The 27,830-nt window shown below is 38.3% G+C and overlaps 1 protein-coding gene and 1 non-coding gene across 6 annotated transcripts in view; one reads left to right on the forward strand and one right to left on the reverse strand.

Moving 5' to 3' along the window:
- The window catches only part of CPSF6 (cleavage and polyadenylation specific factor 6), a 32,703-nt gene extending 11,443 nt beyond the window's left edge, over positions 1–21,260 (reverse strand). The window contains exons 1-10 of one of the 5 annotated variants that reach the window (XM_018047963.1): positions 20,999–21,257; positions 12,943–13,152; positions 11,464–11,567; positions 8,001–8,146; positions 6,929–7,102; positions 6,689–6,799; positions 5,736–6,240; positions 3,246–3,361; positions 2,132–2,285; positions 42–231 (exon numbers count right to left, since the gene is read on the reverse strand). In XM_018047963.1, the coding sequence (XP_017903452.1) occupies positions 45–231; positions 2,132–2,285; positions 3,246–3,361; positions 5,736–6,240; positions 6,689–6,799; positions 6,929–7,102; positions 8,001–8,146; positions 11,464–11,567; positions 12,943–13,152; positions 20,999–21,058 (1,767 nt within the window). In that variant the 5' untranslated portion in view covers positions 21,059–21,257 and the 3' untranslated portion in view covers positions 42–44. Of the gene's footprint in view, positions 1–41; positions 235–2,131; positions 2,286–3,245; positions 3,362–5,735; positions 6,241–6,688; positions 6,800–6,928; positions 7,103–8,000; positions 8,147–11,463; positions 11,568–12,942; positions 13,153–20,998 lie in introns of all 5 variants that reach the window. The other 4 variants (XM_018047962.1, XM_018047961.1, XM_018047964.1 and 1 more) reach the window with 4 other exon arrangements.
- Positions 15,781–15,851, forward strand: TRNAC-GCA. Its single transcript has one exon. It is a non-coding gene; the product is annotated as a tRNA-Cys (tRNA).

Below are 27,830 nucleotides of genomic sequence, written 5' to 3' on the forward strand. Positions count from 1 at the left end.
TAATAGGTATGCTAAAACCAACAGGAACAAGGAATACCCACCTTCTAACGATGACGATACTCGCGCTCTCGGTCACGCTCTCGATCCCGGTCTCGGTCCCGGTCCCGGTGTCTCTCTCGTTCTCGGCTTCTCTCTCTGTAATAATCATCATGGCGATCTCTACTGCGGGATTTATGACGCCGACTCTTTTCTCGTGATCTACTATGATCCCTTTCTCTTGATCGTTCACGTCTTCTAAAAGAAATTACTGGATTAATGCTCTCCATAATTAGCTTTAAAATTTAGTATTTTGATGTTTAAAAATACCCAAGGCAAAAAAAAACTTAAAAATACAGTTTAGACTAAAATATCCTGAACAGACAATAATGATTTATCAACTCAGCAACAAGCATGAACTAGAAATCCCATTTTAAAAAATATTCACCTAAAAATTGGGAACCAGACACACCATGGCAATACATCAGACCATCTATTATAACCAGGAGCCTAAAAGAGACATGCAATATTTACGGAATGAAAAGCAGAAAGGTAAAGTAGAGAAAATCTCATAGAACTAGTGTTTTAACCAAAAGAATATATAGAAGAATATATAGAATATATATATAGAAAATATGAAGAAATAAAATTCATGAAATCACTCAATACACAATGAGACTTAACTACTTAAAATTATCACCCATTACTGTAAACATGTATGTAGGTATCAATCTTACATTTATAACTAGCCAAAATATGGTTCATCGTTAAGTGCTACCCTGCTAAGAAATATATACGTATGTATGCTCGGAGGATGACAGTGCTGAGAAGCATGGTGGGAAGCAAAGAAGAAACTTAGTACACACGACCACCAGAAAAGACTGAGAAATTATTCCCACTGTTATTTAGTAAAGAGAAATGTTGCATGAACTTCCTTTAGAAACAAACAAAAAACAGGTACTTTAACCAGAGCATGTATCTTAGAAATCCTACTAGTCTAAGTTCTGAAATTCACAATTAGGAAATAACTGCCTATTAGCTTAATCTCTATTTTGTATTTCTGTACCAGACAGCTCAACTTAGCAAACGTTATTAAGTGTTAAGCTTGTGATCAAGGCAGAAGTTATTCTGGACTTAAAAAGTTAAAAGACTATGTAAGATACAGTCTTCAGCTACGAAAATTTGTAAAAAGTTAAAAGACTATGTAAGATACAGTCTTCATCTTTGAAAATTTGTTCAGATCCAAAGATCCTTAAACCGGGTCACAAAAGTAATAATTATAAAGTTGGGGACCATGACAAAGACAAGCTCCTTTTCCTAGCTTAATGAAGATGACTCTACCACCTGTTAAGTACACTAAAGCCCTAAAAATATCATGTCAAGATTAAGCTTTACCTTTCTAAAATATGTAAAATTTCAACATTAGCAGTAATGCCAAAAAAAGAATTGCCTAATTTTTAAAAAGCCCTAAGAAATAGATCATAAACTCTCTTATTCAAGAAATACTTATTTAGCACCCATTCTCTACATCATTAACAACACAGTAATCAACAAGACAGGTAAATAAGACCCCTCCCATTTTTCAATGTGTTCTAGTGAAAAGAAATAAGAACAATAAGTAACAATACTTAACAACAATAAGAACGAACAGATTGCAGGAAGAATTATTAAAGAAATAAACAGAATAATCAGAATAACCTGGGAGAAGACACCCTCCTAGAAAGATTGAATTGAGAAAAGAACAAGGAACAGCTATGTGAAGAGCCAAAGAAGAGAGCTTCCAGTAGAAGAAATACCAAGTGTTAAAACAGAAACAAGAGTTTGATATGTCAAGAGGAAGAGAAGGGAAACCAATATTGCTAGAGAACAGTGAGCAAAGGAGGCACATAATCATGCAAACTGTTTCATACTGTTTACAATGCTTACATTTGCATTATTACATTTATTCTGAGAACAAGAATTATAAGAATAACTGAAAGCCTTTGAGGTGTTTTAAGCAAGCAAACACCTGACATTTATTAAACAACAACAAAATCACATTAGCTGCTAAATAAACAGTAATAAGTAAAATCAAAGTCCTACAGAGTCCCAAACAATATTTTTCTCTATTTGCAAAGCAGCAGTTTTAAACAGACGTGAGACAGGAAAGTTTTACCTTGATCCAGAACCATAAGACTTGGATTCAATTCCATGCAGGCAATCTTGCAAAGAGCTAATAAGAACTTTGCAACGATCATCAGCAGATACTTTGGATTGTTTAATTAAAGAAATTGCAGTTACCAATGTCTCAATAGCACTCCCATAATCACCTGCGAGTGGAAGGAGAGAGGTTTAAGTCAAACAAATCTTGTTTTCAAAAATATCACCTAACCATTTGAGTCAACCATTTTAAAAAAGCAATGCACTTTAAAATGATTATAGACGATATCTTAATTTTTTCAGTTTCATCATTTGGGAAAGGCTTTAATGTACATGAAGTTTGTTATTGTTATAGCTGTATGAAACACATGATCATTTAGTAAATATGGGAATAAATGAGCTGCCCTGAGGCCCCTAAGCCATTAAATGTCAGGGCTAATACTTAAATTTATACCTACAATGTTTAAATGAGCGACTTCACTTTGACTTTTCACTTTCATGCATTGGAGAAGGAAATGGCAACCCACTCCAGTGTTCTTGCCTGGAGAATCCCAGGGATGGGGGAGCCTGGCGGGCTGCTGTCTATGGGGTCGCACAGAGTCAGACACGACTGAAGCGACTTAGCAGCAGCAGGAGCAGCAGCAGCAGGGGTATTTCACTACACTGTGACATATAGTTTCCTTCAATGCCTTTTAAATAAAAGATAGATAATGATTGGGAAATATAAAAATAACTATTACATGTAGATGACCCATCTTCAAAGTTGTACTTAATAGGTCATGCCTAGACTTCCCTGGTGGTACAGTGGAAAAGAGTCTGCCTGCCAATGCAGGGGACACAGGTTCGATCACTTGTCCAGGAGGATCCTACATGCCTCAGAGCAACTAAACTCATGCGCCACAACTACTGACCCAGGGTGCTGCAACTACCGAAGCCTGTGTGCCGAGTTTGTGCTCCGCAGCAAGAGAAGCCACCACAATGATAAGCCAGTGCACCGCAGCTAGAGAGCAGCCCCTGCTTGCTGCCACCAGGGAAAGCCTGCCCACAGCCCAAACTAAAATCATTTTTTAAAAGTTCTAGGTCATTCCTAATAACATAAATAAGAAATATTAATACAGAAAGATACAAACCAGCACTGGCATCAGACACCGCTCTTGAAATAGCACTGCTTGAGATTGCCCTATTTCTATTCATGATTTCTTCAAACTCAGCTTCACTCAGTGGCGTTCTTGCAGTATCCATTTCCCTATAAAATCAAAATAAACCTTAAATCATACTCAAAAGATTTTCTAAATTAGTCATAATAGTGTAATGCAATTCAAATAACTGCTTTTGACAAGTGCCTCAGAACTAAGTTATTTTCTCATATTGAAATATGCTATTTTTCGTACAGAGCAGGTGTATGCAAAATTCCTTTGTACAATCATTATCTTTCAGCTGAAAGAAAGTAGCAACTTAAAAACCCTATCTTTCTGGAGGTCAGAAATGTTATATCTAATACTGTAATAAATAATTTTGTACTTAAAAAAAAGAAATGCTATATCTACATAACTGCAATAAAATATTTTTTCAGTCATACAAAAACATGTAAAAAATTGTTTTGATGTCTGTCTATATATGTATGTATATCTAAGCAAAACATGCTGAATGCAAAAACTACAACCCTATACAAGCCAGGGCCAAAATCTGGTTTCATTTATATTTGGATCCTTTAGGCGCAGAGCCCAACTCACAACAGAAGAATAATAAATGTCTAACTAATAAAATTTCAGGAGGGACAAGATCTTAGACCTATCTTGTATGCCCTACTGAATCCCCAGGATATCTGGCAAATAAAAGACCCTCAACACCTACAAATATTTACTGAAAAAAACCTAACAAAATCCCAAGATTTTCTAAAGCTGCTGGACAACTTAAAAAATTGTGACTACGTGTGTAGTACAAAGGTAAACGTTTTACCATCTTAGCTATTAGTTACTAGGTAGGATGTTGAATCGAGGCAAGCAGAAGCAGTTCATTCAGATGAGATGAGAAAGAGCTAATACAACCTTCTGCATGTTTATAAGGTATTATTATTCTCAAAACTTTGTAAGCAGTCTAACCAAATTACAAGTTTTCCAACATCCATGTATGATTTCAGATAAATTCTGTGACTCATACCCATCCTATTTTCTTAAAAAAAAAAAAAAAGTCAGTTTTCTCCCACTTCCAATTAAAAATTACTCAATAATAACCAAATATATATACACAAGTATTTTTAGAAAAACTGGTACTACAGAAATTCAATTATGTTAGAAAAAAGGCATGCGATTCAAACTTTAAACTTATCAAACCAAGCCACCTAACCCACACCCATACAATGAACACTTAACAGACAGTTGCTCACTGGAATTAAGTTGAATAGAAGAAAAACTGTGCTACCTTCCTAGATGTAACATTTCTCAAAAGAAAACAAAGTATTCCAGGCACTCAAAAAAGGACACAATGTCTATGGATAGATAACTGTCAGAAGACTTTATCTACAACATCAAATTTATTTCCCTGGCCCTGTATACTTGTATGAAATTAGGCAGATGCTCAAATCCATCCCTACAGGACATTGTTAGACAAACTGAAATACAGAGTAATTCAACAGTAACAGTTAAAGAATATAAAATCAAACTATAAACTCAAAAGAAATTGAAGGGGACAAAGTTTTTAAAGATTAACACAGCTCTCCAGATTACGATTTGAGCATGGATAGCTTTAAAAGTCGGAGAAGGCAACGGCACCCCACTCCAGTACTCTTGCCTGGAAAATCCCACGGATGGAGGAGCCTGGTAGGCTGCAGTCCATGGGGTCGCAAAGAGTCAGATACGACTGAGCAATTTCACTTTCATTTTTCACTTTCATGCACTGTAGAAGGAAATGGCAACCCACTCCAGTGTTCTTGCCTGGAGAATCCCAGGGATGGGGGAGCCTGGTGGGCTGCTGTCTATGGGGTCGCACAGTTGAACACGACTGAAGTGACTTAGCAGCAGCAGCAGCAGCTTTAAAAGTACTTTAGTTTCCATGCAGCATTTCTCTAGGGATTGCCATTAACTATTTTAATTCCCATAAAGCCTGTGTTTTACAAGTCTTTGTCTACCCAAAGATGCTTATAAATTATTTAATGTTCCCACTTTAATTAAAAGTTAGTAATTTTGCTACACAGGACTCCTGATAAACATGAGATACTATCTAATAAACTGACCTAATTTCTAAAACAATGAAGAAACTTTAGCTTTCTATGTAGTGTCATCAATGGTAGACGATATTGACGTTAAAATTTTAAAAGTAGCTTGAGGATCCCATTAGCTTGCTTCAGTATCTTTATCAACCTCTTTTAACTTAAAAATGACGGAAATAAAGTGACTTGCCCTAAAATCACAAGCCTATGGAAGTGGTAGAGCTGGATTATTCCCAACACTGTTCTGTATGTTTCTCACCATATCATACTGCTTCTTGTAAGAGAAAACATACAAAACATTATGTACCTGGGGAAAGCTCCCAATTTTTTAAAACTTCGCAGACAAGAGTGAAAAATAGCTTTTGCAGATCAAATATACCAAGGCTACTTTCATAGACGCATACTAACTTACCTCCCAGGAGGCCCATAGTCACCCCTATCATATGGCGGAGGCCGGCCATATGGATCTGTTGGTGGTGGGCCTCGGCTATCTGATGTAGGCATGCCGCTGTTAGTTGGTGGAGGAAAGAAAGCTGGGTTCACATGTGGAGCTGGCGGTGGGGCCCCTGGAGGTGGTCCAGGAAGATGCGGAGGAGGAGCGAGTGTAAGGGGTGGCCCAAGAGGGCCAGGTGGGCGAGGTGGAAAGGGGCCTGGAGGTGGAGGTGGTCCCTGTTGTGGAGGTGGTGGACCAGGAGGGGGGCCGTAGCCTGGAACTGGAGGTGGAGGACCAGGAGGAAGCGGACCCAATGGAGGTTGCCCAAAAGGCTGTCCAGGAAAAAGAACTGGTGGTGGAGGGCGATCTCCCCGATTAGGAGGCCCAGCTAGAGGAGGAGGCAGAACCTGACCAGGAGGTGGAGGACCTGGTGGGCCGGGTGGGCCTGGAGGACCTAAGGGTGGACGTGGTGGAGTCTGTCCAGCTACAGAATAAAGGGGGGAGAGAAAGAAAAAGAAAAGAAAAACACTTCAATAAGGTGTTTTAATCTTCATGCCACAATTATACTTTTAAAGCATAACTCATAGACCAAGACTCCTTCTCTTTAAATGAAACCCATATGGTAAATGCTACACTAACAAGTTACAAAGATGAAGTATATCCTTACACATTTAACTAGCTCAATTTAATACTTAAGAAAAACTACTGAGACAAAAACTTTAACAGATTACAGTGCTTAGAGATAGTTTCCATCTTTCAGCATACACACACTTCTTACAGCGAAATCACCCACCTTATAGTCTACTCTGATGTCAAGCTAGAAAGTGAAACAAGGAAAAATGGTCTTGAAAGGATTTTTTAAGAGGTAAGAAAATAAGACGGATGTAAATATTCTATATATAAGTCAAGCAAGTTTGGAGAAAAATAAAGACCTTTTAGGCCAAAAATGGGTAATTCCTCTATGCTGTGCCCCATATGCCATGGAATCCTAGTTTCCAGGAACAAAGGCCGAGTTCCTTTAACAAGATGCTTGATCAAATTTCCTGGATTCCAAAAATAGCATAACAAGGAGAGTAAGTCACATTAATAATGCATTACTTGAAAAAGAGAGAAAAGGAAAAGAGGTATTAGGTAGACACATTTTATCCATGGCAATTTAAGAAAAATTTTACCTGGAAAAGGTGGAGGTGGCCCTCCTGGTCCTGCTGGCCCAGGAAATCTGTCCCCACCAGGAACAGCCCCTGGAAAACGGCCCCGTCCTCTACCACCTTGTGGAAATGCTGCACGTGAACTGCCTCCCGGAGGACCAGCTTTACCTTCCCCAGACATTTGTCCTGATTGTGTAGCTGCAAATATCCAAATACTCATAAATAGCATTTATTAAAATAGTTCTCTGATATGTAACCACTGTTAGATATTAGAAACAACTCTAAATCCAAGTTTATGTATGCTGCTTACTAACTTCCAGATGCCTTGGGCCAGTCCAAACTACATGAGAAGTACCCACTTAGGAAAACATTCACATCTATTTAAATTCTTTTGAAGTCTCAAAGATCTAAGCTTAAATGTATTTCTGATAAACAAATGAGTTACTTTCAAAATACCAGTATTCTGCAGCAGCCAAGACCAAAATTCTCTAACAGAAATCTAAATTTCAGTAAGTATAAATCATTCAAACTCTTTTCATCAGTTAAGTTCTAAGTGCTAGAACATTAAGAAAAACCACCACTCAAATTTCTGTTAATTACATAATCATCCATTTGTCTCTTTAAGTGCTAACATTTTTAAGTATATAATGGCAGATCTTTTCTACAGTCACTTTACCAAGTGGCGACAGGTCTTGGTGCCAAGCAGAAAACCAATGAATACTTTCTGGTTACCCGTGGTTTTTCCCCCACCATAAGAAACATCCACATAACTCTCCTTCAACCTAAGGATTAGAATGAAGTTTCTTCCTTTCTTTAGGATGGGAATGACAGGATAAGAATGGCAGGACTATAAAACTTGCACACTATTGTATAATGTTGGGTCTGTAACATTTAGAGAAAAATGGGAATAGGTTTCCAGTACACGGAACCAGTCATAATCAGTAATTTAAATCTAACTCAAAGCATGGACTTTTTAAAATGGATTCTCCAATGAACTAAATACAAAGATGACTTCTCTAATACAACACATAACAAATGCTAACAAGACTGGTTAAAATGCACATCTTTTAATAAAAGCCTCTGAGGGGGTGCTTACTTTTCCTGGACTGCATTTCAAATTGACTCAGGAACTGTTTATTGCATGGAGTTACAACAGGATTCTGACCATGAAGCTCTCTCTTAGGCAACAGATCCATTAACTTTTTTGAGGATGCTTCAGATCCAACACCAACAAGGGCAAACCTAAAAGGTGTTTAAAGGGATGTGGGTAGAAAGTGAGGAGGGATTAACTGTTATTGCGGTTATTAAAAAAGAAATGATCTGAATTTAATTTTACCTACCCAAAAAAACCATTTCTTAGAATACAGTGGTCACACTTCCACCTCTAACTTTTTTTATGGTAACACATCATATTATTCAAAGTGTACAGAATTCAAGGCTTTGTTTGTTTAGCATACTCAGAGTTTTACAATCATAGCCACATCAAGTTTAAGAACATTTTCATCACTCAAAAAAAAAACCCCATAACTGTCAGCTGTCACTCCATTTCTTCCCATCCTCCAACCCTAAAGAACAAATCTGTAGATTGCCTATTCTGGACATTTCATTAAATGTGAATAATATGGTGTGTGGTCCTTCAGGGGGACTAGCTTCTTTCATTTAGCATGATGTTTTCAAGGTTTAATGCATGTTAAAGCATGTGTCAGTGATTAATTCCTTCTCATGACCGAATATTTCATTATATAGATATACCACATTTCCTCAAAATCCACCAACCGACAGGCATTTGGGGTTGTTTCCACTTTTTAATTATTACGAAAAACATCACCATAAAAAGATGCTCAATATCATTAGCTAATAGCAAAATGTAAATCAAAATCGTAATGATACCACTTCACGCACTAATCAAAAAGACAATTAACAAGTGCTAGTGAGGATGTGGGAAAAACTAGAACCCTCATACACTGCCTGATGAAAAAATATATAATAGTATAGACACTTTGACAAATATCCCAGCAGCTTCTTAAACGGTTAAATATAAGAGAGTTAAAATATGACCCAATAAACTTCCTGGGAATTCTCTGGCAGTCTACTGGTTTGGAGTTGGAGCTTTCAGAGCCATGGCCCAGGCTCAATCCCTGGTCAGGAAAAAAACAAAACTCCTGAGTGTATACATGTACCTAACAGAACTGACTGAAAATGTTCATACAAACTGGTACATGAATCCAGAGGAGTATTATTCTTAAGAACAAAATTAGAAATTTTTATAAATGTTGATAAATTTAACTTCACTAAAAATTTTTCTGTCTGTGGCTTTGGAACAGTTGCAAATCATATGGGAACTACAGTGTAATCTATTGAGATAAAAGAAACAATTTCCTTAAAAAAATGCTCATGCTAAAACTCATATATGAATATTCATAGGGGCCTTATTCATAATAGCAAAAATGGAAACCACCAAACGTCCACCAAATGATGGATGAAATTTTCAGAATTTCTAAATTTCTGAAATTTTAAATGTGGTGTATTCACATAGTGTAATATTTAGTGGAATATTAATTTTTAAAGAATAAGTACTGACACATGTTACAACATGATGAGACCTGAAAATATTATGCTAAGAGCAAGAAGCTAAGCACATGGGACCACATTCTTTATGATACCACTTCAGAACAGGCAAATCCACAAAGACAGTTGCTAATAGACACAGGATTTCTTTCGGGGGTGATCGAAACATTCTGGAAATAGACAATAATAATGGTTATACAACTTTATAAATAAAGTCCACTGATTTGAATGCTTTAAAAGGGTGAATTTTATAGTAGGTGAATTGTATCTCACTAGGAAAAATAAATTTAGAACAGAAAAAAATGAATGAGTGTCAATTCATAAAGTTATACAATATTCTAAACTATTCTCAGAAGGCCTCTTAGGAGCCTTTACTCCCTAGTATGGTCCTTTAATTAGATCCTGGTCAACAAAGTCTGCTATTTGATTCAAGATTACCTTGGGTCACAACATTTAGAAACAATTTAATTAATTCACTAATTTAACTGAGCACCACTTCCTATATGCCAGGCCCCATTCTAGGGTTAGGGAATACAATAGTGAAAAAAGCTCTTTTGGAACTTACAATCTAAATCTAGAAGGAGACAAGACGATAAACGAATAACATACAATGTAAGAAAAGCTGGGGAAAAGGAAACCGCGATGGGAGCCGAAGATCCTGCACAGTATGGCCAGAGAAGGGGAACCCAGGCAGAATCCTGATTGAAGTGAAAGATCCCAAAGGTGGATATTTTGGGGAAAAGTAAGTCAAACAGAAGAAACAGTGTAAAGGTCTTAAGTAGCAATGTGTCTGAGGAACAGCAAAGACTGATTAAGGTAGCTGAAGCAGCATAGCAAAGTGACCAGCAGTCGGAGATAAGGTCAGAGAGGTCGGGGGTGAACAGGTCTTCGTGCCTTATAGACCACAGTGAAGATTTTACTCTGAATAAAACGGATCATCAATACAACGGATCATCAATACAACACTCTGAGGAGACAAATACTGATGTCACTCTGTTTTCAACTTCTGCTATGTCTCTATATAGACTGTAGAGAATAAGAGTGAAGGCAGGTACACCAGATAGGAGGCTACTGTTCAAGTAAGAGATAACAGTGGCTTGGACCAGGCAGTAGAAGTGAAGTTCGTGAAAAGCAGTCAGACTCTGCACATGTTTGAAAATATTCCTAGTTATTGTACACTGGATATAAAATAAGCACATTAAGCATATTTTTTTACTTTATCATTCTGTAGTTAGCCAATTATCTTTTAAAAAATCCAAAATCTATACCAGAGCTTTAAATAAAACATTATTTATGATAGACAAAAACTGAAAACTCAAATAACCAAATATAAGAACAGTAAAATAAATTACAGTAGCAAAGTAAGATGGAAAGAACTAATACATTAGAGAAGATGTATATTTATTGTTCATTTTTTTTTACTGTGTATCAAACACACTGTAAAACGTAAATTGCAATCCTATTGTCTTTGCAATAAAAATAAAGCACTAGGAAAATACTTGAAAGTATATTCACTAAAATGACCAAGAGTAATCATCTACAGATGACATTATATTTTTTTACTGTCTTACTTTTGTACATCTGCATTTTATAATTATCCTACCTCATCTGTGTAGTTTAATAGTTAAAAAAATTATTGCAAAACATCCATGCTACATTATTCTTCAGTTGCCCATCTTCCAATACCCCTTAACCTTGGGGATAGTAATGCTTCTTCAAACTGTCATTGTTCACCCACAATGGAGACAAAGCAGGAAAATTGGAAGAGAGACCTAATCTCCCAGTGCCACTAGTTTTAGGGAGGTAGATCACACGATACATTAAACAAGTATGAATCTTTGCCCAAGAACCTCCTGTCAGTGTAGAAAAGAAACATCCTACACATGTGTAGATAAGTATTAACTTCAAGGAAAGTCACCCCTAAAATTGTAACTGCTAGCTACTAACTCCCATTGGGTGAAAAAAAAAAAGAATTAAAACAAAATTCTTACCCCTTTGACTGGCCATTTGCCCGGTTTTCAAAAAACTTTATCTCCAAAATATCATTTACTCCCAAAGAATGAACTGCTTCAGTTAAGTCTTCATCTGTTGTCCACTGCAAGATATTTCCCCCTCATTAACCATCAAAACATATCTAAGATTTTTATTGTTTCAATTTAGTTTGTAAGGGTAAACTCAGGACAGACAAGAGAAAATTAATCCTTAGTGCAAACTATGTACAACTACCACCAGTCAGTCTCCAATTTTTAAATAGCACAAAAGCACCTGAAGACATAATTTCGTCCCTTGATAAGAGTTTTGGAAACAGAAGGTACACACCCTCAGAGAGAATACAGAATTAAAAAAAGAAAATCCTTAATGAGCTTTTAGTCTCTTCCAGCTTTCAACTGCTATGACTTTAAATTTTCAGTAAACCAATCTCATCTGCTGCTTTTTTTCTTAAAAGAAATTATTTGGGGAAATAAACTCCACCTTATGTTTCAAAGTATACAAAACAAAATCCTAACATGTATTCAGTGCCTACCATACCCTTTTACCAAATATTTAATTCTCAAAACACAGAAGTCCCATTTTACATATAATTCCTATTTTACACTCCATGCAATAGAAGTTGTCCAAGGTTATAAAACATATGTAGGAGCCAAGACTCAGCCTTACTTAGCAACCACACTCTTCATATCTACAATGCTACCGTCTCCAACATTATAAAAATTGCTCAGATGATGGGAGATTGGCCAGTTTTTTAAATATGTAAACATTTTAAAATAAAATACTATTAAGGAAATGTACAGTAACAACTGATTTCTAGGCAATTTTTAAATTTTCAAGTATGTGTAATAAATGTTTTTAAATACAGATGCAAAAATTCCACCAGACTACTTTAGTAAATATTTAAGATTCAATGCTAATAAAACACAGATAATAATAATACTAAACATTCAGCTAATGGAACTCCAATCAATAAACCTACAGTCTCATAAACCATATTAAAGTACAGTGTATAATAGCAGTATTTCTGTAAATCACATTTCAAATTTAAGAGCAAAAATGAAACTCAGCATGCGTGTAATTATGATTTGGATAATGAAAACTCTTAAAAACAAGAATCATATTGTATCTCTTTCTCTACTTCTATATTTCTGAATCCTGGTTTGAGACTTTATGTGAGCATTTTCCTTTGTAAACTGGGATAGCTGAAGTGTAGGAGTAGTAAAAGATAAAATAATTGAACTACATTTAACTGGAATCTCTACCAAAACAAGTTGAATGCCTACAAAATTCAGAACTAGAAAATTCTGGTACTTACTATATTTAAAAGGTACATGTATGTCCCCCTCTTGGTGCGTAAGCAAGCATGCAGAACCAATTTAATAACTTGAAATTCTTATTTTATATACTGGAGAAAAAAGTAACTACTAGAATAGTTTGAAATCAATCACCAAGGATTTAATTCAAATCAAGTCACTTACCCATGTTAGATTCCCAATATACAACGCAATTCTCTTTCCCGTGTATGTATAGACAACATTTGGTGCTGCTCCTTTACCCACATCATCACCAACAGTTGGCGGGAGAGTATCCATGTAGTCCCGATCTTCCGGGGCATCTCCATTATTTGCAGATGGAGAGATGACATCATCATACAAATCTATCTGATCATGCCCACCATATTCAGCTTCCTGAGATACAGAAATAATGTTCTAGATTACACAACAGTCAGACAACTTCTAAAACAGATGTGAATGCAAATTTATTCAACTATTTTCTTTTAAAAATTTGGTAGAAGACATAGGTCAAAGATCTCAGTACAAATCTTTCACTTTATGGCACTTCTTGAACAGTGCCAAAATGTGAATTTCTATACAATGAATCCTATTTCCCCACTGATACTTATTATAGGAACTAATGTTCCTCTAGGAACAGAATAACATGTAGACAAAATAAAATAATAAACTTTTCATGGAAGCGAAATACTCTAAAAGTAACAACAGTGACTACAAATTTTTGATACAAAAATATCACAAACAAAAATCAGAGCCATTACGAATCTTTAATATTTTTAACTGCAGAAAAATACAACTATTATTTTATATAGTATTCAGGATCATGCTTCCCAATTCTGTGGAAGCTGTTAGTTTTAGAAAAAGTATAGTAAGCTAGGCCACAGGAAAGGGATAAAGAAATAAGGCTATGTAATGATTCTATGTCACAACAAATGAACAGGGGGAAGAGAAACAAAATACAGGTTAAACTATCCAAATCAGTATCCATATTAACTTTTATTATTCTCAGTCAACAAACAGTTAATGCTTACCTGACTTCTTAGCTATATAGTCAATTAGCAAAACATATCTACATGGTCAAGAGAAAAGGGACATGAACAAGGAAGAATCTAGTCAAGTTTTGCCATTAAGTGTCACCAGCAGAATTAAAACAAGGCTACTAGATGCCACTTACATGCCTAAGTAATATGCAAGTAAGAGGAAAATGAAAAATAAGCAAATCTGTGAACAGAAGAAAAATGGAAAAATAGGGTTCAACCTGTAAATAAGCACAAGAAAAATGAAATGCAAGTATTGGCAGAACACTGAGCATCATTTAAATTGCCTTTGGTAACAGTTACTGGGCCACTGGCTTGACTAGCCAGTAGCAGAGGAAAAGCTCTATTTTTATCTTCCTTTCCACCACAAAGTACCTAAATGGATATGAACTATTTCATTCTGAAAAGTGAAAGTGAAGTTGCTCAGTCGTGTCCGACTCTTTGCGACCCCATGGACTGTAGCCTACCAGGCTCCTCTGTCGAGGTAATAAAAGCAGAGAGGCAATTACACTTAGAAAACGAATATAATTCTTATCTTCTCCATTAATACAATTCAGTAAGAATGAATACAAATGGCAGATAAGGAGAAGCTAATAGTTTTAGGGGCTAACGATTTTATGGATAAAGAATGACACTGAAAAGGCATTAGCAATATGACTATGAACAGATCAACAAAATACTGTTATAATAAGAGTCCCAAGGGAACATGGCTCTTGTTTCGCTATTGAGAAGGAAGCCAGAAAAAGATTTTTTAAAAAAGAAACAGAAAAAAAAAAATCTAGAAAGGGAAATACCACTTATCAGTTCAAAACACATAGCATATCAGGTAATCTTCTACATAATGAAGTTATCCAATTTGCTGATTATGTAACACAATCCCTACATAACAATATTGTTATGAGGCTGAATGTATGTAACTTATTTAATAAGGGACAAGATCTTAAGGTAAGTCAGAGAAGAAAGCCCTCTTTAGCAATGGGCAGAAACTAAGACCACAAATCACTGAATAATGCCATAATTGTGTTTCCACAGCAGTACCAAAATAATCTTTGAGAAATGAGTTTTTTGAAACCAAGGAACACAATCAAACTGCAGTGATAGAAAAAATTAGAAAAAGAGTTTTGTTCAGAAGTTTCAGTGTAGCTAAAGCTTCAGGTAGCACAGCTGCAGCAGTGATTCCACACACTTAAGATACCAAAAAGTTTCCCGCAAGGGCTAGCAGGCACTTTGAAATCGTTTGCAATCCAGTTCTGCACATCAAGTACAATTATTGTTACTATTATTCAAAAGGAGTTGTGTTTCCATCCTCCTCTGCAGAGACTATAATCATAATATATGGTTTGAGGGAGAGTAAAACAGAATGCAAGGTTATTAATAGCAGCACTAAAGGTATTTCAATCTATACTTTCATGAAATATGATTTGATTTTTCACTAGTTATAAATCTAGGAAAATGTTCACATAAGTAGACAATAATTTACAGGCATAATAAGTGCAGCTACACTAACCTGATGAGTCACAACTTACTATTTTTGTCCATCGATGAATTCCTATGTTGACACTAACCCATTTTCCATATTGATATGATTCTACTAATATTTACGATCAGTCACTTGGTCTGGTACTTTGACTGCTCCCAACTAATTGAAATATGATACTAACTGAGACCATAGTCCTGGGGTTTGATTTCCAAGTAGACTAGTTAGCTTCGCTCAGTTCCAAGGCCACAGCCTGTACTTTAGCCCCATGGTATGCATTTGGACTTGGTGAAAAAATATTGATGAATTTGAATACATTACCACCATTACTAACACACTCCTCTGAAGTTATCAGTAACCTTCCTTTTCAACTTCACCATATCACACCTATCTTCCAGATTAAAAAAATACTTCTATACAGAACACATCCTACTTTCTGTTCCCACTCTAAAAGGGGGGAAAACACGCACGTTCTAAAATTATGTAAAATGAGTATCACAAGTCAGGGCTTCCCTGGTGGCTCAGTGGTAAAGAACCTGCCTGCAGTGCAGGAGACCCAGGTTCGATCCCTGGGTCGGGAAGATCCCCAGAAGGAAACGGCAACCCACTCCAGTATTCTTGCCTGGAGAATACCATGGACAGAGGAGCCTGGCAGGCTACAGTCCATGGGCTCCCAAAGAGTTGGGCATGACTTAGGGACTAAACAACAACAATAATACCACAGATCACATATAAAGAAGGTGAGCTCTGAAAGTCTACTGGACAAACTCTGTCAAAGGAAAACAGTCAACAGTGTCAAGTTCTATATGCAGTCTTTTCAGTTATTACCATTGGGAAATTTTAATGCTACTCAAAAACAAAAAATAATCAGTATTACCCCTCTAATTATTTTAGATTACCAAATATTGCCCAATTTGTTCATAGCAACTAATAACCAATAGAACTATACACTATACTTAACTTCCAGTAGGCAACAACTCTTAGGTTTTGTTAAAAAAAAAAAAATCCACTAAGTTATTTCATTCCCTACATTTAATTACGATAATCATTTTAAAGGCAAGGTAGCCTTTTAAGATTCTGCATCTCAAGATCATGTTCCTCATGACATATGAGCAGCTGTGGCCAGGTCAGAGACAACGCTGAAATTAAGACGGATAGTAAAATACCCAAATTTCAATTAGCTCCTCTTAAAAGAAACGTTTCTCAACCTTTTTTTCATTATCACCATACCCTTGCTCTGAAGAGGGACATACTTTTGCTAATCACCTCCCATATAATTTTAATGTCAGATATACTGTACATCACTGGGAAGACTGTGGTAGTTGTCCTATAACCTTCAGTCTTCCTGACAGGCACAACACTACTTTTGGTGTTCCTAAAATTGTATTAATGCCACTCCTGCATTATATGTTACCACCACTAATGTCACAGCAAAGGCCACTTGTTCAAAGTTCCTCTATTGGGGGAAAAAAAAAATTCCATTTAGAGAAATATAAGCAAATACAAGTTTGCACTTATAAAATGTTTTCTATACCATGGAAAAGAATACACTAACACACAAAATCCACAAAACAGATAATCTAATACATACCTATCTTTTTAGAAAATATTTCACTTTCTGATTTTGTTTACATTTCAAGTAGATATTAAAACCAGTTTCCAATCCCTGTTAAAAGCTCAACTAATGGTAAGGAAGCCAATTTGGTATTAAAAATATGGCACATAAATCACAAAGTGAACAACAGAATGAACTACTTATAAATAGTAAGATAATTAAGAATTCCAGCTCCCCTAAACATTTCTACCCACGTTTCTGAATCAGTCTCTGCCTACCTCAGTTTCCATCTTACATGCCTTATCTTAGAGGGTTCTCTATTCAATATATATTTGGTAGAAATAAGATTTCACAGATATTTGCCTAATAAAACTTATTTTCCAAAATTAGCTAAACACTGGCTATAGTAGATACACAATAACTAAATGTAAAGTATAATGAGTCATGGTATAAAGACCAGCACACTGATAAGGATGTCCAAGTCTGTAGCTTCCGAATGAATTTTTTCCCACTATCTACATACATTTTCATTTTAAACTCTGATTGTCAGATCACTGAATGAGCACTGCTCTCAGTGACCTACCACCAGGTACATCAAAAACTAAATTCTACATGAAGGGCTTTGCTTCCCAAACAAGCAAAATACACACTACTTCAGTGCACCCAGTATAAGCTTTCCTGAAGTTCAGAATTTGACTTCCCTCTCCTTTCCTCTGCCAACAAAAAGTTTACACATAAGACAGACATAAAAGAGTGGTTTCTGTAACACATGACCTGTCAGTGTGCCATTTTTTATGTAATCCCACTACAGTGCACTTAGTCTAGACACTATCTATATACTTTGTATCCTTCCTTGAAAGTGAAAGTGAAAGTGAAAATCGCTCAGTCTTGTCCACTCTCTGCCACCTGGTGGACTGTAGCCCACCAGGCTCCTCCTTCCATGGGATTCTCCAGGCAAAAATACTGGAGTAGGTTGCCATCTCCTTCTCCAGGAGATTTCCTGACCCAGGGATCGAACTCTGGTCTCCCGCACTGCAGGCAGACACTTTAACCTCTGAGCCACCAGGGAAGCCCTACCTTGCTGGCATATAAAATACTCAAGAAATGCATACTGAACAACTGAGTTTAAAAAATTTAGCTTAGGTCAAAATAAAAGTCTGTAATTATTAAATAAGAGACTAGTAACTACTACCTTCAAGTACAAATTCCAGTTCAAACTGAACTGATACACGCTATCAATTCAGTTGATAGTGTGAGAGACTGAAACCGGCAGCTTTCTTTCCAACTCCAAATCCAAGTAATATAGAGGTCTGGAAGGAGTTCAAGTTCTTCCACTTGAGCAACTGTTCTCAATTTGGTTCCATCCAAAGATCTTCAATTTAAGAACTGAAGAGCAGCTATAAAGGATAACTGAGGCCCTTGTGCATTCTTCCCTTCTCCAATCTTTTTCTTCATTCTAAATTCATCTGGTGAAGAACTACAGCTTCAGTAACTTTTTCTCACACCATCTCCAAATTAAAGTTTCTAAAACAATTGAATGTCTCACTTTTTGAAACAGGTTTACACAGCTCTTTACCAAAGTACATACATGAAATAAACATCATACAAGTATAACTATTTAAAACAGAAAATAAAAAACACATATATTACAAAGAATTTCAAAGTATACAATGCAATTAAAACTACAGCTCACATTGAAGAGACTTTTTAAATGTTTACAGCAGTTTAGAAGCCAAAATAAAACCCGTTATACTTAGCAAGACATTTTACTCAACTACAACAAAATAAAGTCAGTTTAGCAACCAACAGAAGTAATGTCACCAGCTAATAAGAATGCAAATTACATCAACAATTTTGTAGTTGCTTCTAATTCTGATAAAATTTCAGGTAAATATTTCAATACTAGTAACATTTAAAAAAATTAAGAACGAACCTTAAAAAACCATCAACTACCCTTTTATGGCTATATTGTGAACAGCAATTATCACAGCAAGCAGTAGATTACAAAGGCCAGTGATACACAAAATAATAACAAAAACAAAGCCTCTATTTAATGCCATTGATTGATTAGAAAGTATGAAGATCCTAGAGGTAAAAACCATTCAAATACATGTGCAATATAAACGCTATAGGTAAAATCCACAAAATGTTATTTTTAAAAGAACCCTATTAAGCAGTTCATCAGGGCTACCAAATTTTAATCTCTTCTTACCTCCTGTTCCGTCAGCACTAGCTGGTGCACAGGGATAAGCAAGTATCACTCCATCCAGCTACACAGATGACAAAAATGCCCATCCCAAATGAAGTATGCAAAAGCCTAAAAAGTATCTCATTAAAAGGTCCTGAACAATGCTCAACTTCTAAAATTGTAGTCCAGCACTCCTTTACTGTAACTAGAAAGACAAAAGGAAATATATTTTCTTGGAAGAGGGCTAATGAAGACTCCCTTGAACATTTGTTTTTTTACTTGCAGATATGGACCTCCTGTCGATGGAATGTTACAATCATTTGATAAATAAAAGGAAAAGAAATTTCCCAGAGGTCTTTGTTTACTGACCTTAAAAAAAGCATTAGAATCCGACTGTGTTTAGCACTCAAGGTAACTTTCTAAATTGTCACTGATACAACTCAGGCATAGCAAAAAAAAAAAAAAAAAACCTTAAGCGCAACACAATGAAGATTTTAAAACTTAACATTTGATAACAATGAGTTACGTTTAAATATACTCTTTTTTTAATGGGGTAGAAAACATTTAAAGCTAATTGAACTTTTCTTCTAATTTTGAACTTAAGGGCACCATCATCCCTCAAAACAGAAAAAAAGGATTTCTAGTTTTCCCTATTTAAAAAAATCCTTAACTCCTAGCACAAATAAAATCCTTAAAGGAGGGGGAAAAAACCCACAAAAACACATTAACCAGAATTTTACTAAGCTTACATGGACCTGGAAAATGTAAGAAAGCTATTAGGAACACTGCAGTTAAACACAATTTGCTTTTTTTAAATGTGTTACTATATAAAAGACAGCAGATGTGACCAGAATGCTTACAAGCTTAAACGTCACTGGTCTAGTAACAACCTTTTGCAAGGATGCACAACATCAGACATCATAGCTCCGCGGACAGTCCTTCTAGGCAACTGTGGCCTGTGAGATACCGGAAAAAACCTTGCATTCTCACTTTCTCCAGCCTTTCCAAACCCCTCGGAGAACAGTCAACATTTTGCTTTCGGAAATCGGGAAACAGCTATAAAACTAAGAAACACCATGTGGATTTCGGGTGAGATTCTTTAATCACTACTCTGATCTCTTCTCTTGGTGAGCTACCATCTTTTTTGTTCCAGCCAACCCTCGCGCTTCCAAGTCTTCCTTTTGGCCCGGGCCACCTATCTTCACTGGTATTTTCATCACAAAGACCGAGAACGACTGGGCCTCAGAGGCACTGCAAGCCCTGTAGGGCCAGTGCACCGACTTTTTAAACACGATCCATGGGTCCGAAAGTCAAAGGACTTGTTGCAAACGTGCCCGCACCGAAGCCGTCTTCCCAAAGAGTGAGAGAAGGAAAGGGATGGCGCCACGCCGAAACCTGTCGCAAACGCGGGCAGGGGAGCTCAGGAAGCTGGGCGCGCGGGATACAAAGGGCCGTGAACACGGCCTTCCATGAGGCGACCCAGTGACGACAGAGACACAAAATGGAGCGACCGAAGGAATCGGAGCCCGAGCGGCAGGGCCGGGGGCAAGGTGAAGGCCGGCGCGCGCCCCGCCGGGCTTCCTCCTCGACCTAGCCGCGGGGGAGGGGGCGCAGGGGCGGCCCGTCCTCCCCGCCGCGCACACGCCGCCCCGCCGCCCGGGCCTAGCGAGGCGGGAAGCGCCCGCCGGCCTCCGCCAACAATGGGGAGCGAGGCGGCGGCGAGGGAGGAGCCGGCAGCGGCTGCACAGTGGCCGGCGTCCGCGCTCGGATCCCCGCGGAGGGTGGCGGCGCCCGCCGCCCACGAAACGACGCGGTAGAACGAGGGGCGAGGCGGGCGCTGCGCCGGGATCGGGCGGCGCGGCCCACTGGCGCCAAGGGCGCACGGTCTGCAGCCGCGCCGGCTCGTGGCCCGCAGCGGGCCCGAGGTCCGCGTCCCGGCCGCAGCGCCGCCCACCTCGGCGGCGTGAGCCCGGGCCCACACGTACCTGGTTGAACTCTTCGCCCACATCCGCGTAAATGTCTATATGGTCCACACCGTCCGCCATCTTCCCTCGGCCTCGGCCGCCGCCGCCGCCTCTTGCAGGTCCGCCCGCCGCGGCAGCAGCAGCGGATCTAGCGGCGGGGGCGGGGCGCGCTGCGTCACTTCCGAGGCCCGAGGGCCGAGGCGGGGGCAGCCGGGGGCGCGGGTCTCCGCCACCGCCTGCTTGGCTGGCGAAGAAGGGAAACTGCGTCTCCGAAGGCGCCGGCGGTTTCTTTTGTGTGTCTGGATTAGGCTTGGGGGGCGGGGCGGGGGTGGTCCCAGTTGTCTCCAGACAGTTTCCACGTTGTCTTTGGCACGCTTAAGCATTTTGTGATATTTTCATTTCTCAGTTTTTCTTACTTTTCTCACAGCCAGGGCTTTTAGGGAGGTGGAAGTTTTATGTCTAGATGAAACACCAAAAGTGTAGCCCGGCTTTCCATGAGCGCCTCCAGAGGATGTCTTACCTCTGCATCCTCAAAAGACCAGCAGAATTTCGTCTGCCTTGTAAATACTAGTTACCGGTTGATGGTTTTCTTGAGTTATTTGCATGCTACTTATGTCATTTGCATACCGTTTATCTTTCCATCTGTATCTTCTGCATCGTCTTCTTTCATCTCCTCCCCCGCCCCCTTTTCATCGCCCGTCATTTTTAACCTCCTTTGAGCTGCAGTTGGTTGTTCCTGGGATAGTTTAAATGTCTCAAACTTGAATGCGGTCCCCGTTGGGCCCACCCTATAAAGTGGAGGTATCTTCAGACGAGGAAACTCCTCTCTTAGACTCATAGAATGTCAGAGAAGGAGGGGAACTAGAAAAGATGACTTTAGGTCCAAACATCTCATTTTACAGATGATAAAAGGAACTGAGGCCTAAAGAATCTTAAGTGGCTTAACAGGAGTCACGTGGTTAATAAAAAAGCGTTTGCCAGCCAATGTAGTAGTCTGCCCTGAAAGAGAGTTTCAGTTGCGTGAGGTCAACTGCAGTCCAAAAATGTTAAATGGAAAATTCCAGAAATAGTTCCTAAGTTTTAAGTAGCTATAGTTCTGAGTAGCAACCAAGAAATCTTTAGCCATCCTACACCAACCATCCCTGGAAATGAATCATCTTTTTGTCTAGCACCTTTTATACGCTACCTGTTAGTCCAGAAAAAAGACATGGTATATTTAGGTTTGGGTACTACTGCAGTGTCAGGCATCCACCAGGAGTCTTGGAGCATATCCCTTCTGGGGTTCTTTACCACTAGCCACCTGGGAAGCCCCAAGTGGGGACTACTCCACTTTAATTCAAAGGTGTCTCTCCAGTTTGAAACCTCTTCCTATTCTTTCTCATCCTTTTAAAACCCCACCAAGTTAGAGTGTGTTTATAAGATACACCCTGCCCAGAAATTACTGATACAATGGTAAGCAAAAGTGATAACTGTACTTGATATGGTGGAAAACCTTGGTTGGCTGAAGTTTTAGAGACAGGTCTGGTGATCTGGATACAAAGTTCTAGTCAGTTACTTTCCCAGCTAGATGACCTCAGTCAAGATATCTACCGGCTCTCAGGTTCAATCTCAGGATCTTTAAAATTTGAGTGGTAATGTTTACCACATCAAGGTTGAAGGTTGATAGTGGTTTAATGTATGAAAAAATGCCTATCCACTTTTGCTTCTTGGAAACACTTGGTTTCCTCTTTTTCCAAAAGGCTTTATAGGAAAAAAGAACCACTCCTGATAAAAGGCAAGAGCACTTTTTAGACTGATAATGTGGTAGGTACAATAATGGCCTGTCATAGAGGTCCACATCCCAGTTCCTAGAATCTGGGACTATGTTACCTTACATTCCAAAACAGACTTTGCAGATATGATTAAGTTATGGACCTTGAAACAAGAACCTTGAATTCTGGATTTCCTGGGGGTGGCCCAAAGGAATCACAAGAGTCCTTACAAGTGAAAGAGCAAGTGAAGAGTCTGAGGAGACGGTGAGGGTAAAAGTAGTTTCTGTTCTCTCAGGACACTTAAAAATCATTTCAAGATTCTGACTTCTATTGCTACCTGTGAAACGTCAGCTCTTAGTGTGACTGTTATTTTGAAGGTCATTGGAGTTTTTTTCCCCTTTGGCTGCTTTAAAGATTTTCTTTCTGTTAGACTTTGGTTTTCCGCCCTTTTACTATGTATATCTGGAAGTGTATTTCTTTTTATTTATGATGCCTTGAATTCATGGGGCCTTTTGAATATATTGATTGATGCCTTTCATGAGTTCTGAAAATTCTCAGATATTACCTATTTTAATATTGTTTATGCCCCACTCTTTCTTCTCTCATATAACTCCATTTAAATGTTAGATCTTTTCTATCCACTATTTCTCCTACCTTCTCTCTTTTATTTTCTGCATCTTTATCTCCCTATGCTTCATTTGAATAGCTTTTTCCTTTTCTTCTGGGTTACTAATTCTTTCTCCTATAGTGTTAATTTCATCTACTGAACTGTCATTTAGTTTTTAAATTTTTTTAAAATTTTAGATTCTAGAACTTCTATTTGATTCTTTTTTAAACTTAGGTTCATTTTAATGGCATCAGTTTTTTTGTTTTTTTTTTTTTGGCTCAAACTGTCAATCTTAGGTTTTATCTCTTTGTATATAGTGGGCATCATGGGTATATGGTTTTGGTCTCTGATAATTCCATTATCTGGAGTCTTTTTGTATCTGTTATTGCTTCATTGTTCTAGTTATTTATTCTTCACTGTGCTGATTCTCACTCATGTTGTCTTGTTACCTGACTGTAAGCTGGGCATCGTAATTGAAACATTTGAAGAAATAATGTGAGATGCATATGATTTTCTTCCATGATAGGAAGATGATTTTCATTTTCTTTGAGGCATGTTGCAGTACCAACAAACAGGATCAGCCTAACCCAGGTGATTGGGGACCTTGAGGAGACTGCTTTAGTTTGGCTGGCCTTTACTTCCCAGAGTACTGCCCTTGTGAAGACCAACCCAAAACGGGGTATACCAAAATCATCACTGGAGAAGTCAATGACATCCCATCCCACTTCGGTACTCTTGCCTGGAAAACCCCATGGATGGAGGAGCCTGGTAGGCTACAGTCCATGGGGTCGCTAAGAGGCGGACACGACTGAGCGACTTCCCTTTCACTTTTCACTTTCATGCATTAGAGAAGGAAATGGCAGCCCACTCCAGTGTTCTTGCCTGGAGAGTCCCAGGGACGGGGGAGCTTGGTGGGAGGCCGTCTATGGGGTCACTCAGAGTTGGACACGACTGAAGCGACTTAGCAGTAGTGTGTATATATATATATATATATATATATATTTTTTTTTTTTTTTTTTTTTTGGCTACATCAGGTTGGTGCACAAAGGCTTAGTTGCTTCATAGTATGTAGAATCTCAGCTCCTCAACCAGGGATTAAACCCTCGTCCCCTGCACTGCAAGGCGGATCCCCAACCACTGGACACCAGGGAAGTCCCGAAAATCACCCGCTGTTGATGGGTCCAGAATTACACTTTTGACAGATCCAAGACTCCATATTTTGTTCTTCTGGTTGTCAAAAGTGGAGTTCAACCTCTCAGTCATCTCTTTTTGAATCTAAAAATGCCCCCCAGGGGAGAATGAATACACACATATATATATATGGCTGAGTTGCTCCTGCCGTGCACCTGAAACTATCACAAGATTGTTAATTGGTTATACTCCAATATAAAATAAAAAGTTTTAAAAAATTAAAAAAAATTTGAAGAAGAAATAAAAGGGAAAAAAAAAAAGAGAAAGAAACAAAAATTAAATTAAAATGGCCCCTAGGACAAAATCACTGTGAATGTATAGACACTATTCCCTTCTGCTTCTTGGTCAGATAATTCCTAACTCACTTCTTGGTTAGCTTTTTGATTATTTTATTAAAAAAATAATTTTTATACAGTTTTGTTTTCTTAATTTTTATTCTTTTGGCCATGCTGAGTGGCTTGCAGAATCTTAGTTCCCCGACCAGAGATTGAACCCTTATCCTTGGCAGTGAAAGTGTGGCATCCTAACCACTGAACTGCCAGGGAGTTTTCATATCCAGCTTTTAAAGGTTACTTCCCATTTACAGTTATTACAAAGTATTGGCTATATTCCCTGTACTTTAAAATACATCCTTGAGCCTCTCTTACACCCAGTAATTTGCATCTCACATTCCCCCAACGTTTTGATGATTTAAAAATGTTGTTCCAGGGTACTTCTTTATTTGGCCACAAAATGGCATTGTAGTGAATTACAAAGGAAAAAGCATAATAATAATGACAGCAGTGACAAACTCTGTAGCTTATTGAGTGTCTTCTACATAGCAGTCTCTTTGTTAGGCATCTTACAGTTGTTACTGTACATAGATGAAAGATAGGAGACTTGGGTTCTTATACTGGCTTTACAACTGATTAGCCAAGTAACCTTAGACAAGTCCTTTCCCTCAAATTCTCCATGAAGGTCCCTCTCAGTTCTAAATTTCTGTTGTTTAAAACTACAGAGAATTCTCTAAAAGTTCAAGGTGCCTTGTGACAATCATATATTAAATATTGTAGAGGAGTTTCCTACTAGCCCACCTGCATTTGTTCCCTATTGCTGCTGTAACAAGTTACCATACATTGAGTGACTTGAAGCAACACAAGTATATTATCATACAGTTTTGAAGATCAGAAGTCTAAAATGTATCTCACTGGGCTAAAATCAAGGTGTTGGTAGGCCTGCGTTCCAGAAGGCTCTAGAGCAGCGTTCCCCAATCTTTTTGGCATCAGGGACCAGTTTTGTTGAAGACAGTGTGTCTGGTAGGGGTGGGATGGGGATAGCTTCAGGATGATTCAAGCACATTACTTTCATTGTGCACTTTATTATCATTACATTGTTAGAATGAAGTAATACGAGTGAGGGGGAGTGGCTGTAAGTACAGATGAAGCTTCACTTACTCTCCCACTGCTCACCTGCTGCTGTGCAGCCCAGTTTCTAACAGGTAACAGACTGGTACCTGTCTGTTGCCCAGGAGTTGATGTTGCCCAGGAGTTGAGGACCCTGCTCTAGAGGATAATTCATTTTCTTGCTTTATCCGTCTCCTAGAGGCTGCCCACATGCTTTCTTTATGACCCCCTTTCCATTACTCTAATAATATAAATAATATAAAATTAAAATATTTAAGATTAGCAAAGGGATTAGAAGAGAGATCGTGTTCTAAGGTTCCCTGTATATCTGCTTTTTCTCTGTATGGAAGAACCTTCTCTCCTTTTCCATGCACATGGTCTTGCAACAATGGCAACCTCAGCTGCAAAATTCAAATAACTACTATTCAAGAAAATGGCCATCTTTCTTAATTTCAATTATAAAACCTAAGGAGAAAGTAACTGTTTAGCACAGCTGTAATGGAAGTCTACTCCTAGTCCAGCCAAGTTTGTTTAAGGCAGTGGGGTCCCAGAATAACAACTTGGCTTACAATTTCTACTGTGTGAGTTAGGGAAGTGTGGAGACTTGTGAGCAAAAGATGGTTGTTTTGAGCAAAGCGGACACTCCACTTGTTATCTAACACATTCCCCTTATTGAATGACATCACATAGACAAAAGCCTGATGGTTGGGGACAGCGAATCCAGTCCATAAATACTTAGTATGGGCTATCGTTCTTACTTACCCCAAACACGTCAAGGCCATGACCTCTACAGGAACATGATTTTGGTTCTAACATACCACAGGTCATAGTTTAGCCCTATGGTCCCCAAACTTTTAAAAATACCTACCCCTATTAGTATATTTTAAACCATGCAGCCATAATATATGAAAATATAAATATTATTTTATTGAGAAATGTTATATTGACTTCAGACTTAAATTGAAGAACGTGGGGAAAACCACTGGACCATTCAGGTATGACCTAAATCAAATCCCTAATGATTATACAGTGGAAGTGAGAAATAGATTCAAGGGACTAGATCTGATAGACAGAGTGCCTGGTGAACTGCGGACGGAGGTTCCTGACATTGTACAGGAGACAGGGAGTAAGAAAAAGAAATGCAAAAAGGCAAAATGGCTGTCTGAGGAGGCCTTACAAATAGCTGTGAAAAGAAGAGAAGAGAAAAGCAAGGGAGAAAAGGAAAGATATACTCATTTGAATGCAGAGTTCCAAGGAATAGCAGGGAGAGATAAGAAAGCCTTCCTCAGCGATCAATGCAAAGAAATAGAGGGAAACAATAGAATGGGAAAGACTAGAGATCTCTTCAAGAAAATTAGAGATACCAAGGGAACATTTCATGCAAAGATGAGCTCAATAAAGGACAGAAATGGTAGGGACCTAACAGAAGCAGAAGATACTAAGAGGTGGCAAAAATACACAGAAGAACTGTACAAAAAAGATCTTCATGACCCAGATAATCATGATAGTGTGATCACTCACCTAAAGCCAGACATCCTGGAATGTGAAGTCAAGTGGGCCTTAGAAAGCATCACTACAAACAAAACTAGTGGAGGTGATGGAATTCCAGTGGAGCTATTTCAAATTCCAAAAGATGATTCTGTGAAAGTGCTGCACTCAATATGTCAGCAAATTTAGAAAAGTCAGCAGTGGCCACAGGACTGGAAAAGGTCAGTTTTCATTCCAATTCCAAAGAAAGGCAACACCAAAGAATCCTCAAATTGCCCCACAATTGCACTCATCTCACACGCTAGTAAAGTAATGCTCAAAATTCTCCAAGCCAGGCTTTAGCAATACATGAACCTTGAAATTCCAGATGTTCAAGCTGGTTTTAGAAAAGGCAGAGGAACCAGAGATCAAATTGCCAACATCCGCTGGATCAT

This window comes from Capra hircus, chromosome 5 (assembly GCF_001704415.2).
Source record: "Capra hircus breed San Clemente chromosome 5, ASM170441v1, whole genome shotgun sequence".
NCBI lineage: Eukaryota > Metazoa > Chordata > Mammalia > Artiodactyla > Bovidae > Capra > Capra hircus.